Raw genomic sequence first — 16792 nt, 5'->3', positions numbered from 1 at the left:
TCGACGGCAAGGGGGAAGGGTAGGGGACATGGCAGTAGTGGAGCGCCAATTGCTGTGTTTCTCTCTCCATTCCAAGCACCACCTGTCTCAGGTGGGAGTTCTTCGATTATGATTATTTACTTTTGTTGTTGGTGAAAGCGGGTGTCGCTTTTAGACCACCTCCGCGCCTACTTATCTCTCCCCCTCTCGATAGTACTCTCATACACAAGCGTTACGTACATGGGTGAAAAATGGGAATTCGTGTCTGTTTGTCTTTTTTTCGTGTATGTTTGCATGTCTATTCCCTATGTTCTCTTCTCTCACTCATGTTTGCTTTTGCATGTAGAATGGCATGTCTGTGTATGTCTCTGTGTATGTCTCTGTGTGTGTGTCTGTGTGTGTGTCTGTGCCTGTGTGTGTGTGTACATGCGCCTTTGGTTTATATTTGCTTATGATTAAAGGTGCCAGTGTCTGCGTAGAAAAGGACAATGTTGGCAGCGAATCGAAAAAATTTCAACAAACTAGCGAAATGCAGCCCATCGAATAGGGGGTGGGGTGAGGTGGGGTGACTTGTCGAAGAGGGAGGGAGGGAGGGGGAGGGGGCTTGCATCGCTGCAGGTAAATGAATGTTTGAGGATATCGCGGCATTGGAGGCACCGCATGTCTTCACCCCCCCTTTTTCTCTCCCCCTTTTCGTTACTTTTTGTTGCCTTTTGCTCGATTTTAGTCCCCTTCGAAAACATGCGAGCGGCTTGCTTTTCCCACTCAGTTTTCCCCCTCAGATGCGAAGACAGGGATTTCCTGTTTCAGTCCTCACACTAGTTGCAGCGCACCAGCTTCGGGGGCACCGTTTCGCTGAGCCTCTTTCTCGCACTTTGTCTCGCATTCTGAGTTCTCTTGCTCTGTGCTCCTACTTTTTTGCATACCTGCCAATCTTCCCTCTCGCGCTGATGCTCGGTTCTTGATCTTTGCACCCTCGTTCTCTTTCTCTGCTTCCATCCGCCACTCCGCTTGCTCTCTTCCATCTTCTTCGTCGTGGAACACATGTCCCCAAGTAGTAATAGCAACGAAAGCTGAGGCGACAGCACAGCGCCTTCTTTCTACGCAATTGCACGCGTGAGTTCTTTCTCCGTCCAATCAACTCTCTATTCTCACCCCAAAACCTCCGCCCCCCTCACTTCTCCACGTCACGTCCGCAACAAAGTCCCTCCCTGTAGTGAGGCGCTTCTCCCTTTCGAGTCCTCGCAGTGTTGACTCAGCGTTTCTGCACTTCTCTGTTCCGATCCTGGACGAGGCAGGAAAGGTCATCTGCACATAAGATACCCGTTTTTTTTTTGTAAGCACACACACAGAAATAAAAGGTCGTCCTGTAGATTTCATTTGGCGCCACCGTTGGCCTGTTATTCGCTACATCTCGGGCCCGGTTAGATGCACCGTGATCGTATCCGCGTGCGGCCAGCTGGCGGCGTTGGCCCTTTAAGTGGCACCAACTCGGTGTCTCACCTGGGTTTGGGCAGCCTCGATGGGTCTTCTTCCGACCGTGGTGCGGCTGCCCTGCGTCGCTCCGAGAGCTCATTCGTGACGCCCAGCGGTCAAGGGTGGAACGCACAGTCGTTGTCCTCAGAGTCCAACGCGGACCGCTCAGGTGAAATTTGGCGGTACACGCGCCGCATCGCCAATCTCGCCTATTGCACCGTTGGTGGTATCTTCAAGGGGATCTGTACAATTTCGGATGGGAAAGCCAAGACATTCCAGGACAGTTGCGCCTCTGCGAAAGCAATCGCTTCCCCAGCGACTCCGCCTAATGCTCACGCCATGTATGCGGAAACTCCACCGCATGATTACTCAGCTGCTGGGCAGCTGTCGGAAGAGACCCACAAAGCCGACACCATCGAGCTTCGCCAGCCGCGACACGACAAGCTTCAGTATCAGGTGCCACAGCCGCACCGCCCGATCACGGGATCGGCACGGCAGATTCCCGAGCCGCCTCTTGTGCATCCGGTGGTACAAGAGACACCGCAGTGTTATATTACGGTGAACCAGTACTTCACAGCACCCGAGCGCAGCATCTATCCTGTCGTATCTGCGCACTCCGACCAGGCCGCGATGTACCGCGGCGCCCACTCTTCCCAGTCTCGTGCAAGTCTTCTCACTGCCCCGTCTCCCCTACCGAGCCTTCAGAAGCGCCCGCGCCTCGCAATTTCTTCGGCAGCTGCCGCGGTGTCTCGAGTGCGCAAAGCGCCCAAAGTGGCCCCCGAGACAGATGCATCACAGACATCGTTGAGTAACGCTCCGTCGGCCATTCCCCTGGGATCGCAGGACAATTCGTTAACAGTGCCCATCGCGTCACTTGGGACAACAAGGCTTTTTGACAATACCAAGTTGTCTCTCAACGATGACGCCCAGGTTTCTGCAAAGTTTTCCACTCCGTCGCCGGTTGACGCGCCAACCGCTAAAGCGCCTTTATTGGGCGTCAAAATGGCCGCTACTGCTGCCACTGCTGTTTCCAACAACTTTATTTTCGGTGCAAAGTCTACGGGGGGTGCTCCTGCGCGCTCTGTCCCTGCCGCGCCTGCCTTTGGTGCCCCGAAGACCAACCCGTTTGTGAAGGCTGGTCCGCCGGCGGTCATCCCCGATGACGGCGGGTTCGCTCCTGGCGCGGACAGCGACGATGATGACAAGGGCACGAAGTCTACTGCAGAGAGTACCGCGCCAGCAAAGGCCTCCTTTAGTTTCGGCCCCAGCGGCTCGAAGCCCACATTCGGGGCAACGCCACTGCCATCTACCGGCGCACCTGTGAACCCCTTCTCCTTCTCAGCTAAACCCGTCGAGGCAGCGCCTGCGCGCTCTGTCCCTGCCGCGCCTGCCTTTGGTGCCCCGAAGACCAACTCGTTTGTGAAGGCTGGTCCGCCGGCGGTCATCCCCGACGACGGCGGGTTCGCTCCTGGCGCGGACAGCGACGATGATGACAAGGGCACGAAGTCTACTGCAGAGAGTACCGCGCCAGCAAAGGCCTCCTTTAGTTTCGGCCCCAGCGGCTCGAAGCCCACATTCGGGGCAACGCCACTGCCATCTACCGGCGCACCTGTGAACCCCTTCTCCTTCTCAGCTAAACCCGTCGAGGCAGCGCCTGCGCGCTCTGTCCCTGCCGCGCCTGCCTTTGGTGCCCCGAAGACCAACCCGTTTGTGAAGGCTGGTCCGCCGGCGGTCATCCCCGATGACGGCGGGTTCGCTCCTGGCGCGGACAGCGACGATGATGACAAGGGCACGAAGTCTACTGCAGAGAGTACCGCGCCAGCAAAGGCCTCCTTTAGTTTCGGCCCCAGCGGCTCGAAGCCCACATTCGGGGCAACGCCACTGCCATCTACCGGCGCACCTGTGAACCCCTTCTCCTTCTCAGCTAAACCCGTCGAGGCAGCGCCTGCGCGCTCTGTCCCTGCCGCGCCTGCCTTTGGTGCCCCGAAGACCAACCCGTTTGTGAAGGCTGGTCCGCCGGCGGTCATCCCCGATGACGGCGGGTTCGCTCCTGGCGCGGACAGCGACGATGATGACAAGGGTAAAACCGAGGGTGCCCCCTCGGGTGTCGGCAACGGTGCCTTTTCATTCAATCTGAGCGCCAGTAACACCAAGTCGTCTTTCGGTTCTGGTGTGGCGTTTGGGGGGTCCGCAACCGTCGGTACAGGGGGAGGTGCCTCCGGCACCGTGGCCAGCCCCTTCTCATTTTCCAATCCCACGTCGACAGAGTCGTTTGGCGCTTCATCCAGCTCCGGCTTCCGTTTTCCCACTTCAAAGTAGTGAGGTCCCCTTTTCCCCTTCGGATCACGTGTGCAGTTCCATTTTTGGTCCCGGCAGTGTTGCTCGGTTTGTCATGTATTCACTGCTTTACTGCATCTTCACCCCCGCCTCCTCCACACCGTGCTTGTTGTCAGAGATGGCAAGCGGCAGGGAGAGTCCAGCTTTCGCTAACGGTACCAGATGCAGGATTAAGAGAGCATTGAACATGTCGTCACCGCACTTCTTCTTTTGCACAGACGTCGCAACATGTTTTCTGTGCTGGCACGCTCCTCTCTCTCAAAAACGCTTTCGCGCTCATCGTGTGACCGGCGGACCTAAGCTAGGGTGGCGTCTCCGCGGTGGGTCAGCTCGTTTAGGTGATATCCGTTGTTTCATCGATCTGTGCGGTATGTCTGTTTCTTGTCCCCCCCCCCCTGCAGTGTCACGAACGTAACTCCCCCGCCCCTGCGGTGTCACGAACGTAACTCCCCCCCATTCCTCTTCTTTCTCCCACAAGAGGGTTGCACAGTTGCTCTTTTTCCCTTTTTTTTTGTAATGGCGCTGTTGATGTAAACACAAGTGGTCGGGTCTCGACTCGGCGCGCGGTGCGGTGCACTCTTTTCAGACCTATCAAACGTAATTCCTCTCGTGATGACGGAGGGGGGGGGTATCCGTGCGGCGATTAGGGGGGGGGTGCATTACCTAAGCTGCAGGCAGCCCATGCAGTCCCTATGCCCCTGCCAGGATTGTTCAGTTGCGGGTGTTTATAGGCTCACGTACCTGCAACGTGATGAGGTCAAAGCGCTGTAACCCGACGTTTGTTTGTGTGCAAGTCCTCAACGGCGTTCCATCGAAGCGAGCTGAGATTGACAACACGACTGTATCATTCGTAGAAGAGGCAAGTCTCAATATGATATAAAACTTAGTTATCCCTCGCTGTCTACGGCTGAGGTGGCTAATGAGGAGGGCGTGGATGGGGACTGACGACAGAGTCCATGCTGAAATGGGCAGGTCGGTCATTTCTGCAAGTGTTGTGCACCACTGCTTTGCCACCACGCCTGCGGGGCGGGGGGGGGAGGGGGGAGGCTATGCCTGGCAGGGGTAGAGCATCAACCGCAACTCGCGTGTTGCCAGGCAACGTGGTTACGTTACGTGGAAAAGGGAGAAGATGTAGCGATTTTCTATGAAAGGGTATGACTGAGGCGACGGGGGCTACCCTGTGCACTTGTCTAAGCGTGTCTGTGTGGACATCCATGTTGACTGTACAGTGTTTTGAAGTGTGTGTGTGTGTGTCCGCATGTCTCTTGGTCTCTCCGCGGGTGCCCAGATGGCAAGCTGACGTGTCTCAGCGGACGTCACAGTTTAACGTTTCTTTTTAGGTTCACATGCTAACCCGCCCCATTTTTTTTTCCCGTGCTGAAGGGCCGCGACTGCGGTGGCGATAATGAAGGGGCACTTGTTGTGGGTTCTCTTCACCCCTCTGCCCACAACGGCAGTTCCATATTTGTGTAATGGGGCTGCACAGGGTGTGGTTTGCCAGCACACTCACGGCCGCTTCCTTCTTCGTCTGTATCGCACTCCTAACCTCAAAGGAGCGGGGAGACATACCATCACATGAATGTGCTCTGTAGCACCTCCCTGGCCATGATTACACGTGTCCTCTTCAGTCAAAGAGGAAACGCGTTATTCGTTCGTTTAACTTCCTAGATCTTTCCATCCTCTCCAAGGTTACAGACACACACCAACTAACCGCTCACCCCTTAGTGGCAGCACTGCGACCCCCTGCGTCGCACCCCTCTTTTTTTCCTTTTAGAGGGGGGATTTACTTGATTCACAGAAAGCCTCTCGTTTTTCCGGAGCTGATCCCCCATTCACCCACCCACCCACACACACGCGGATATAAACTTATCTACATATATACATATATATACATATATATTGCGTACCCATCACGGCAGTTTTCCTGTGTGTTCACTTGTGGGCCCGTATTTCATCGTTACCCCCCTCAAAGAAAATGTTTACTTTAACGCGGAGGGAGGAGATTCAATGCCAGCTGCAGCGCCTGCGTGAAACACGTGAACGTGAACTGGCGGCCTTTGACGCCGTTGCCGCCGCTCACCCGGAGTTGTCGGCATCAGCTATAATGGAAGTAGCACAGAAGAAAGCTGCAGCGGAAGTGCAGTTGAGTCTGCCAGTGGGTGACGCGGTTGTGTCCGTAGGGGAGAGGGTTCGCGTCAAGGATGACATCCATTTGCTGCACCGTGCTGATCGCGGTTACTTTGCGGCCGACCCCCTCAAACCAGTGTATCTGGGCGAGAAAGGTGAGGTGGTACGGGTGATGAGATCTTTCCAAGGAAAGCCGGCTGTGGAGCTGCGCTTTGCTGATGGTATCACAAAGATTTTTTTTGTCGAGTGCCTTGCTCTTGGGCGGGAAAACGTTGCCCCAGGTGTGGGGACCAGCAGCTGCACCGCCGCTCGGCACACCGATCCGGCCCAGAGAGCCCAGCGTTCATTGAGTGTCAAGGGACTACCCGCGCCATCATCGCCACCGAGGGTAGTGGAGCCCCTGGGGTGGGACCACCTGTGCATGCCTCATCGTCGGCCCTCTGCTCCATCGATTACCGATTCTGCTTCTGTGCCGGAGGCTCTGCCCCCACCACCCCCTCCGACTGTTGCGGCAGTGCGCAATGCGACTACCAAGCGTGGGGAGCTGGCCTCGGCACGTGTGCCATCATTCTCTCCTGCCCCTGCTTACACCCCATCGCCAGCGGCCGAGTCAGTGGCAAAGAAGGCGACAAGTGAGGTGCGGAAGAGGCCAACTGCAGCTGCTCCAGTGTTTCGAGCTGTGTTAAAAAAGGAGCCGATGCGCGGGCCATGCCAGCGTCCGTTTTCCGGGCGTGCAGATTCGCGCCCGGCGTCGAAAACTGAGGTCCGAGCGCAACTGAATTCCCTCTCAACTATTGCGATGTGCTCCTTTGTCGAAGAGGGTTTGGGTCTGCCCATGTCGGTTGCGCCCCTGGAGGACGTGCCACACCGCGCTCGTGCAGTGACAGACTTGGGGAGCATACCAGACCTTCGCCCCACACCAGACTCCTCCTCGTGTGACATCGATTTGTCGGTGGGTACGTCAGCGGCGGTGCCCTCCGCCGCTGCAGAGATATTGTGTGACGATGCGAGTGGTGCCACGCCGGTTCGACTTCATGAGGCCTCTGCAATTCAAGACCAGCCATCGTTTGACCTTCGCAATGAACTCACAAGAACGACGGGGCGGAGATCCAGCGGCGGAGACAGCTCAGGAACGCGATTTTGTTGGCTCGCTGGCCTCACCGGGTCTGGCAGCGAGCTTGGAAAGCCGCTCCGCATCGCTCTGCAGCCGCAGTGCACCACCATGTTTGCAGTCTTCGCTGCCGTCACTCGAAGGCTTCGCTGGGACACGCAGAAGCTCACGGCCACTCGCCTCTTCACGGACGATGGGTTCGAGATCAAGTCGGCGGACGGTGTGCAGGGTGGCATGCGGCTGGTGGCTACTACAGGGTGTGTCTACAGGCCTGAGGGGCTCGCATCCCACTTCGCCGCCGTAGGTGATCCACGACGTGACCCCACCGCTACCAGTCGCGTCATGAAGCCTCTGGCCACTCGTTCTACCACAACCGCTACCAACACAGCGTTTGCATCAAGTGCAACTTTGAACAGCAGTGACTTCACAGCCACACTATCTTCAACGTCTGCGTCTCCTCCAAGGACAGCGGCTCGTGCTCCAAAGCTGTCAATCAACACGACAGCGCCTAAACGCGTTGCTCCACCGCCTTCGATGATGACAAAGCCGATTCACATCCGCGTCTACGAGAACGGAGTCTACGACGACAACATTTACCGCACCGTCACTGTGCGGCCGACGTGCAAGACGCTCAGCGCTCTTCGGTCCATCATCACCCGTGAGCTGCAGTGGCGGGATGGCAAAAGGGTTTGTCTTCTCTTCGATGTCTCGGGTGCGGAGGTAGTAGAGCTTGGCAATCTCCACGACGGTGACATCGTCGTCGCCTCGGCAGGGGATCGCTTTTCTATTCCGTATCCGAACACGGCGATCCACAGAGAGGCCCTGAAGCTATCTGAGCGATTGCGCTGAGGCGAGATGGAGGGAAAGAGGGAAGGGATGGAGGGGATAACCAGGAGGGGAGGGGGGACGGCTTGAGCCGTCACTGTGGTGTTAGTGTGCCATTGGTGGCTCGCTATCGCCAATCGTTGTTCTAGCCGTATGCGTGAATCGGAACTATGTGAGGAGGAGCACTGGGAGCGGGTCCAAAAAAGTCTCTCTTTGCTTTGACACCATTCCCGCACAAACCCATCAGACTTGCCCATGTGCATCCTTCGGTGCTTTCCTTGTGGACTTTGGGGATTCGAGTCCTCTAAAATCGGCCCCTGAATAGGAGGTAGTGAGTTTGATTGTGCGCATCAATTCCTGTCTGAAGGTCCCTCTTATACTGCGCGTGCATGTGTGAGTTGATGCGTTTTGTGTCGGGTTGTCTCAGAATCGACTGGATGTGAAGTGTGCACGTCGACGCTGTGTGCCTGAGGCATATGCGTTCGCTTGGCGTCCACCTCTTTCCCTAAAAAGCCCAGACACTCCGTATCAGCGTTTGTGAAAAAAAAAGACAAGTATCGTCATGGCGTTCTTGTCACCTGCTCGACGCCATCACCATCTCATTCTTGTTGCCTGCGGCAACCCGCCTATAGATTTACTTGTCTCCATCGCCTCACTTTCTCATATATTTCCCGTGTAGAATGCGCGCAGACCCACCTACCCACACATATTCGCGTGTATATCACTGTAAACAAAAGGAAAAACAAGTGTAGCGCAGCGTGAGCTGTTCAAGTGTTGTGTTGCTGTAGGCGCTGCCCCTCGCCTCCCCCACTCCCCGACGCTGGCGCCCTCCCAGCTGATTATCAAGTTTCTTCAAACATCCTTTTTTGTTTTGACCACACAGGAGACAATTCTCTCGTTGTATTGTTTCTTCTTTGATCGCACTGGAAGAAAAAAACGAGAGGAATTTCTACTTTGTTGTGCATCGCCAACAGAGTTGGCGCTGCAGGCATAGCCACGATGGGGCGCACAGCAGAAGCAACGCTCGTAGACAAGGCGTTTGATAGCTTCGACTTCACCGCCGACACAGAGGCGTCGAATGCCCTGCGGCGGGCCACAGATGCGTTTTCCATGGACAAGACGGGGGAGGTTGTGACACTTGTTCGGCAACTGCTGGAGAAAGTCCTGCAGTCAGAGGCGGCAGTTTCCATTGCGTGGACGCGGGTGTACGTTTTTGGTTCAAGCGGCCTTTGCGCCGCTATCACAGGCAGTGACATCGATTTGTATGGTGAGCCACTTTCCGCTTCTCATTTTTTAATAATCTCTTTACTCTTAATTACCCCCCCTCCCCCCTCCCCTCCCCTCCCCCTCTCACCCCTCCTCGTTCACTGAGCACCTCCTCACTCTCGCTTTCTCCATCTTTGTTCCTCTTGCGCTCTGTACTTTTCGGCTCCCACGGCGAAGTGCAGTGGTGGTGGCACGCGGATGTGAAGGAGAGAGTTGAGGTGTGCGGTGGACGAGGCGGGCTTCTTCTGTTGTCCATTTGCATCCTCGACTGCATGCGCACCTTATCGCTCTCTCTCTCACTCCTCACTTTATTTTTCGCTCTCCTTTTCTCCTCCCTTTTCTCTTTTCAACTTTCCGCATGTTTGACCACGCGTTACGTGTGCGATGGCGGTTATCACGTGGACTGCCACGGTTATTCACTCCCTGCTGATGCGTTTGGGCACAACACCCTGTCTTTTCACTTCCTCATTTGTATGCTGTACCGGGTGTGGATTGCCGTTCATCTCACGCTGCACCTCCATGTTGCTATGATGTCACTGTCGTCATGCACGCGAGCGCCGCGCCCTCGCTCTCCGGCCTTCGCCCCTCTTTTTTCCCTTTGCGTCTCATGCGGCTCACTGCCCCCCCCCCCCCATCCCCGCGCGGCTTCCACACCTCGGGATGGTAATGCCGGCGTTATTGCAAACTTCACCGTGCATGCCTGCCGCCATAACACACGTTAATGCGTAACGACGGTGTTACTTGCGCACATGCGCGCTTGTCGGCTTTCTGTCTGGTGCTCTTTCTTGTCTCTCTCCATTCCTTTGCCGTGCACGGCTACACTGCTACTCAATGTAACCGCGAAGAATTGCGCTATGTTCCGCCTCTGTAAACACGAATTTGTTTTTTCAAAAGTTTCCGCGCTCGGCTGAGGGGCGTCTGCAGGACGTCGTCGTGGTCACGTCGGCCCGCGTCCCTTTGATCAAGTTTTCGTACAACGGCGTCCATGTCGATCTGCTGTTTGCCTCCGTTGATATGCAGACCGCGCCCAACACGGAGGAGCTCCTAAGTGACGACTTCCTTCCTCGTGTGTCGCTCCCCTGTCGAGCGACCGTGAACGGAATCCGCACAATACTTGAGATTCGTCGTTGCCTTCCTCTTCCGCTGGACGTGTACTCGTGCGTGCTGCGTGCCGTGAAGTACTGGGCAGCACAACGGCAAGTCTATGGGAACCTGTACACCTTCCCAAACGGCGTGTGCCTCGCCATCATGGTGGCGCGCGCCTGCCAGTATTGCCCCGTCAAAGATTGCAGCGTCATTTTCCGCTTCTTTTTTTCCCTGTACGCGTGGTGGTTCGTGCGCGGCACGCGAATTGATCCCATCTCCATTATTGTGCCCGAGGGCGAGAAGGCCGCCATGGCACGAGTACCGGGAATGCCTTCGCCATGGGATCCCGTCTGGGACGCAAACGACCTGCTCCCGGTGTTGAACCCGGCGCGGCCCACCGTCAACGCGGCCCACGCGGTGGGTCGCAGCGGACTGCAGCTTTTCTTCAAAGAGCTCCTGCGTGCTGAGCAACTGTGTGCCCAGGTCCCTCTGCCGTACTCGGCACTCTGGGAGCCGTACACTATACTCGACGAGTATCGTTTCTTCGCTGGCGTGCACATCACTAGCGAACACCAGTCGCTTGTAGCATGCGAGGACACTATTAATGCCTGGAAAGGGTACGTGGAAAGCAAGTTGCGTATATTTGTGTACGCACTGGAGTGTGTGGCAGAGGTGCGGCCATTTCCCCGCCCGGTAGTCGATGAGCCACCCCGGGAGGTGACTCGGAGCGGGGTGGCGATGCATGCTCGTTCCCGCGCGTTTTTCTTCGGTGTCCGAAACGGTAACAAGGATGTCGCACGCAGCGATGTAGAAGCTGCGTTTGGCGAGTTTGAGTTTGCGGTAATGGAGGGCACAACGGGGAAAAACCCCTTTGAGTGTGACAGAGCAGTCATGTTGGGGCCCCGCTTGTCTTTTTTCTCCATCTACGACCCCTTGACCACCGACTCGCCGTGTCAGGCGCTTTACAGTGCCTGCACTGCGGTGATGGGGTCTGTGGTGTGAGAATGCCGCGACGATGGCGTGTGCACTTTCTGAGTGAGTGCGGTTGTGTTGACGTTGGTGTGGGTGGCTTTGTCTTTCGTGCGACTCACGTTTCGCGTTCTTCACGGGGTCAAGGGCCGCTGTGATCGTGGCTTGGCACCACACGCACGCCTTCCGTAGCCGTAGCAGGATTTTTCCCCCTTTAGTTGCCCAGGTCTACACATACAATTTTGTCAGTCGCAGAGCTCGTTTCTCTGTCCCCTCAATACACGTAGGGCACATGTAGAGAACCACCTTTGAGAGAAAGCCCAGAGGCCTCTAAGCACACGTGCTGCGTGCGGGCCCAAGTCTCCGACATCATGCCTCTGTCCGTTGCGAGCGCGTGGGTGGAGTTGCGTGATGCCACTACATGTGGAACTTGGTGGCCACTGAAAAAAGAAGTGGAGAACAATTGAGGGGCCACACTTGCTACTCTCACCCATTTTTGGTGGACTCCTCTAGGCCTCGTCGTAGTACGGCTGGCATTCCTGACCTGTACCTTCTTTGTTGCTGTTTTCTTCGCCCCCCTCCCCCTCCCCCTCCGGGAGGGGAGGGGAGGGGAGGGGAGGGGGAAGTCAACTCTGAGGTTCGGTCCCGTGGCGCATACAATCGATCAGCTCAAAAAGAATCCACCAAACATCACACGAAGGGAAGATGAAGTTGGAGTTCAAGGAATACCCCAGGAGGGGGAAAAGGGGGATGAAGTGGTGGTGGTAATGATGATGAGGGGGGGGGAGAAGAAAATAGGAAGGGAAAGGGGGGGAAGGCAAATTCGAAAACGGTGCGTTTGTAGAAGACCTCTCCAACAAAAAAATCCCCAGCTCCCTGCCTCCCACCCCACCCGCGCAGCCTTTCCTTTTGGCCAGCGTCGCTGAATGCGAAAGGAGGAAAGAAGTGATGCCAGATCCGGCAAAAGGCACGTGTTTGAGCACAGACATCTTTCACAATTTGTCGAGACCACGTGCCTTTATGTCAAAGATCTGCATAGAGACGCCGCCGTGCTTGATGTCACCGGCAACTTTGTCAGATTGCAGCGGTTTGTGGCGCATGTCCGCCTCCTCCGCCACCTCGATGGACAAGATACCGGTAGCCTCCTCAAGCCACACGCGGTGCACTCGCTGGACCTTCTCGCCGTGTACTACCGTCACGCCCCCCGCGGACGGATTGGCAGTCTGCATCGGGTATGTAGGCATGGCGGTGTGGCGGCCAACCATCCCCGCCCCCTGCTCGGAATTTGGATCCACCCTGAGTAGAATCTCTTCCCCGTTTTCGATGTTCACAAGAAACCGGTGCCATGGGCAGCGCAAGCAGAGCAGATCCTCGATTTCAACGATGTCGCCCTCGCCTAGTGGACCCGCGGCGTGATAACAGGGGCTGTCGATACACCTCAGCTCATCCGGCTTGCCTCGCTTCGATATCAACAGCACCGTCACAAAGCGATAGGGATCCTCCAGCAAAAAATGGGCCCGGTTGCGTTGCTGCCTCAGCCGCTCATACGACCAGCCGTCATATTGATGTAGAGGCATCCGCGTCCGGGATGCGATGAGGAGCTGCAAAAGTAAGTAGTCCCTCTATGGGTACACAGATATTCGCATTAAAAGGTGTGAACCGGTGCGGATGTGGTGTATGCACCGTACGTCTCGACTGTTCCTCAGGCCAAATGAAGAGTTCCATAGATGGGGGGAAGGTTGGAGAGGAGGCAGTGGTTTGAATCACATCTTCCGGCGTCAGCTTCAATATATCGTGTGCGGGGGAGCACTGCCGCACATGTAAAAGAAAGGGGAGAGACAAGTAAAAAAACGCTTCCCTCCCTGCTGAAAGGAGGGGGAGGGGAGGGGAGGGGAGGGGAGGGGAGGAGCCTCTCTTTTACTGGCACACGTGATGGCGCTCAAGCCAACAGGAATACACGCCCACGCACATACGTAGACATTGACGGGAAAAAGGAAAACAGTGGAAATAGCAAAGAACAGTGTAGACTATATATACACGCCAAACAAAAAAAAGGAAAGGGAGGGATGGGGGGGGGGGGGAGAACGGCAAAGCAACCACCCCAAAAAAGCATGTTGTAAATTACTGTTATGTTCTTCCTACCCTTCTGCGCCCGTCTCCCTTCGTTGGTGAGAACCATGGTCGTTGTGGTGACATATCGTTGTACACGTGGCGGTCACCGTAGCTGTGTGTGTGTGTGTGTGTGCGTGTGTGTGTGTGCAAGAGGCGAGCACGGACGAAGTGAGTAGCAGCAGCACTCATCACAACAACACAAAAAAAGACAAATGAAATGTGGCGCAGGAGACGGGACAGAAGGCGGAGGGAGTTTTTCTGCTTTACTTTCCACTCCACCATTTTTTTCTCCTCTCGAGAAAAAAAGGAGTCCAACGCACACGCAGAGATGAGTAGCAATAAACGATGAAATTCAAAGAGAGCAGTATGTGCTCAGAGAATGAGCACACCTCGTTGCGGAGGGGAGGAGAGAGAGAGGGGAGGGGTGTGGGTGCACGCCACAGCCGAAAAGACTTTTTTTTCTTCACCAAAGCCATGGTAGGATGCTGGCTTTCGCTTCTTCGTCCCCGCACCTCCCCACACCCAGCGCCTCCTCAAGCTAAGCCGATCGTGGTACCCCCATACATGCGACGCAATATTACCTGAGAATCGAAACCGTAATGCCTTCCGTTTACACTGTGTGTTCCTGGCACAAAGCATGCGCCAGAATCAACACTCCTCCCCCGACCTGGGGCAAAGAACGTTCGTGTCGCGCAAGGAAACTTTGAAGACGTGTTGCGAGAGTGGTCGACTCTGTCACCAGGGGTGTGGCATCGGCCTCAAGCATTGCCCACCCCCTCAGCCACGCTGATCGCCTGAGAGTGGGCCGGTCCCCTCTACGCTGATCTGCACGTGATGGATACCTCGGGGGTAAAGAATAGGGCTGGGTGGGATGCATTCGAGTTAAAACACATATACGGCACCAGACGTATGGGGTCCTGCGAAGGTATCCTGCCCACACTGCCACATATCGCTTCAACGCAAGGCCCATCCACGATCTGTCTATCGACTACATCGGTAGTGACATGCTGCGCTGACCTCGAGCCTCCACCCCACCCCACCTCATTGGTACGTGACCCTGTCGTCCTCAGAAGAACGGGGCTGGCTTTTGCCCATCCTGCCCCCCCCCCTCCCCCCCCCCACCACAGAGCGCGTGAAGTAGTTTTGATGGCGCTCCAGAGAGGACCCCCGTCATCCGAGACGAGACGGTGAAATGGCAAAAGAGGACGTCTTCGCGACATCAAAAGGCCTTCAGAGCGTGGATCGTAGCCGAGGGTCGACAAAGATGGTCGACAGCATGGTTGGTGCACCGCACCAAGGGTAGCGCTGAGAATGGAGCATGTCCTCCAACGACGTGCACGAGGCGCGGAAAAGGGCCTGCAGTTCGGGAGTCCGAAAAGATGCAGCGGAAAGGTCGGCGCTGGCCGTGCCCGCAAACGTGGCTCGTTCGAGTGACGCCATGGGCGGAAGTCGTGTGGGTGGCGCTGCGGATTCGCTCCGATCGCCGCAGTCGTTCCACACCATGTCGTTCCCAAAGACATCTGCAACCTGATACCCACCCAAAAAGGCATCGGCTGAGAGAAAGCGCCAGAGCTTGAGCAAAAGGCGCGCTGGAGATGCGCCGTACCGTGTTTGGGCGATACGGGTAAGCTCCTCCACCGCTGGAAACCTGCCATCGTTTTGCACGGCAGGAACACCGCATATTGACGGCGCCAATGCAGCAGGGGCGCTTGGTGCGCCTTTGTTGTGCGCTTCGCCTCCTGTCAAAGACGGCGTGCTTGCTGCGGTGCGAGAGGTCGGCGTAGTCGTAGCGGTGGTGGCACCAGAGCTGTGTGTTAGACCCGCTTGTGTGTAGCCATCCACTTCGTTGTCTGCCTCCCTGTCCTCGTCACACGCGCTGCTCGTTGTGCCAGAGTGAGAAAGGGTGCAAGCGGTCTCATTAACAAGGCGCAGCGCGTCCTCCTTTTGGTCCATTGCGCGCAAAGATGAAGACATGCTCTGGTCAAGCTTCTTGTTGCTCGCCGCCCAGCTAGGCACATACAAAGGAGCGGCCGCCGCTGCGCTAAGCGTGCTGCCACCACGGGCGATGGCAGCCGGGACAGAGGCCGCTGGCGGAGGCGTAGCGGGATGCTCACCGGTCGAGTGGGGAAACGAAAGTTGTGGTAGTGACGACGACGACGACGACGCGCAGCGCAAGGGCGAGTCCGGCACTGAAAAAGGGTTGGCGGCCGTAGTTTCCTCGTAGCGCGGAGGAGGCAAGCACTCCCCCTCGACCCCCGCGTGCTGGTGAAGTTGCTCCACCTGGGCAAGGAAGCGGAGCACCAGGCAGTAGAGCGCTGTGGAGGCGACGCCACCGCAGAAGACTTCGTTTAGACCCCACTGCCTCACGGCGGCCTTGGTGATGCGAACGAGAAACGCAGCGAGTGGGGAGTCCTCCAGCCACAGCTTCTGTCGCGCCACAATGCGGGCGACCCGCGTCGATATGAAGGAGCTGGTTGTGTCGCACGACACTCCACCACAGGACATGTCTTGCAGATGAATGCGTGGCACGCGGCACTGGTCATATACTTCCACCTTCAGTGGGGAAACCGTAGCAGACTTCCGCAGCTGCTCAGCGAGGTTGTGAAGACGCTCGAGGCACAGGGCCTGGCGTGTGTCGGCAGGCGTCGGCAGCGTAGGGGGGCTACTTCCACCACCCCTACTCCTAGAAAAGCCCGTGGCATTCCCCTCCTCCTCCTCAGCCGGAAAAACGAGCGCCAGGTCGATGTCGCTGCTTGGAAGGGAGAGCCCCAGAGCGTAGCTACCGTAAAGCATCACCTGTGCTGTCGTACCGGGCTCACCTTCTGTTCCACGTGGACCCCACACCTCAGTCACACACGCTCGCACGCAGTCAAGCAGCCGCGCTCGTGCCGCCTTCTCATAGGTGTTCAGCTCTAAATTGTGGAAAAAATCGACCAGCTCCCTCGTAAGCCCGTTTTCAGAGAGTGGATAAGCCGGCACAGACTCGAACCGACACCAAGTGGGAAGGAACACTGTAGGGAACGGTGCCATGAGCGAAGTCTGCAGCGGGGCATTCCTCAAAAATCCACACGCACCATTCACAGAGCAGTCGTCGCCTTCTCTCCATCGGCCTTTATATCCCCGGCTGCAGGGGTGGCCAGCCTGTGCGTCATCCTCGCGGTGCGCACCGTAGGTTACCAAGAGAGTTGACGAAGTCGTGGAGGCGAGCTGGGGCCCAGTGATCCGTTCGCACACGCCAGCGGAGAGCTGATTGCCATCACACGCTCTCGTTGCACGGTCCCTCGGTATCTGGTGTCGTCTCCCTCGGCCACGCCGCTGCTCTCGGCAGCATGGGGCAGGGGCCCCAGAAGAAAACCTGTCGCCTTCGCCAATGCTCGTCACCCTGACGGGGAGGGACGACGATGGGCAGACTTTGTTAAAAGCCACAGTGGTAGGGACACACGAGGAGCTCCTTCGCTCCATTACCAAAGGTGCGACAGGTGACGGCAAAGGGGAGAAAGTTGT

General features: G+C 56.7%; 5 protein-coding genes across 5 annotated transcripts; 3 read left to right on the top strand and 2 right to left on the bottom strand.

Annotated features, from left to right (window-relative positions):
• Nucleotides 1-1407: 1407 nt before the first annotated feature.
• JKF63_00416 (uncharacterized protein) lies at nucleotides 1408-3774 on the top strand (the record flags this gene model as incomplete). Its single annotated transcript, XM_067896467.1, has 1 exon — nucleotides 1408-3774. The coding sequence occupies one exon, from the start codon at nucleotides 1408-1410 to the stop codon at nucleotides 3772-3774; it is 2367 nt and encodes a 788-aa protein (XP_067752624.1).
• Nucleotides 3775-5767: 1993 nt separating this feature from the next.
• On the top strand, nucleotides 5768-7879 carry JKF63_00415 (uncharacterized protein; the record flags this gene model as incomplete). The annotated part of the gene is made up of 1 exon (XM_067896466.1): nucleotides 5768-7879. The coding sequence occupies one exon, from the start codon at nucleotides 5768-5770 to the stop codon at nucleotides 7877-7879; it is 2112 nt and encodes a 703-aa protein (XP_067752623.1).
• Nucleotides 7880-8854: 975 nt separating this feature from the next.
• JKF63_00414 (uncharacterized protein) lies at nucleotides 8855-11209 on the top strand (the record flags this gene model as incomplete). Its single annotated transcript, XM_067896465.1, has 2 exons — nucleotides 8855-9117; nucleotides 9967-11209. The coding sequence occupies 2 exons, from the start codon at nucleotides 8855-8857 to the stop codon at nucleotides 11207-11209; spliced, it is 1506 nt and encodes a 501-aa protein (XP_067752622.1).
• A 959-nt stretch (nucleotides 11210-12168) lies between these two features.
• Nucleotides 12169-12753, bottom strand: JKF63_00413 (uncharacterized protein; the record flags this gene model as incomplete). The annotated part of the gene is made up of 1 exon (XM_067896464.1): nucleotides 12169-12753. One exon carries the CDS (start codon nucleotides 12751-12753, stop codon nucleotides 12169-12171), a length of 585 nt encoding a protein of 194 aa, XP_067752621.1.
• A 1765-nt stretch (nucleotides 12754-14518) lies between these two features.
• JKF63_00412 (uncharacterized protein) lies at nucleotides 14519-16750 on the bottom strand (the record flags this gene model as incomplete). The annotated part of the gene is made up of 1 exon (XM_067896463.1): nucleotides 14519-16750. The coding sequence occupies one exon, from the start codon at nucleotides 16748-16750 to the stop codon at nucleotides 14519-14521; it is 2232 nt and encodes a 743-aa protein (XP_067752620.1).
• Between the last annotated feature and the right edge of the window lie 42 nt (nucleotides 16751-16792).

This window comes from Porcisia hertigi, chromosome 36 (assembly GCF_017918235.1).
Source record: "Porcisia hertigi strain C119 chromosome 36, whole genome shotgun sequence".
Lineage (NCBI taxonomy): Eukaryota > Euglenozoa > Kinetoplastea > Trypanosomatida > Trypanosomatidae > Porcisia > Porcisia hertigi.
This window is presented reverse-complemented; position numbering and strand designations above follow the sequence as displayed.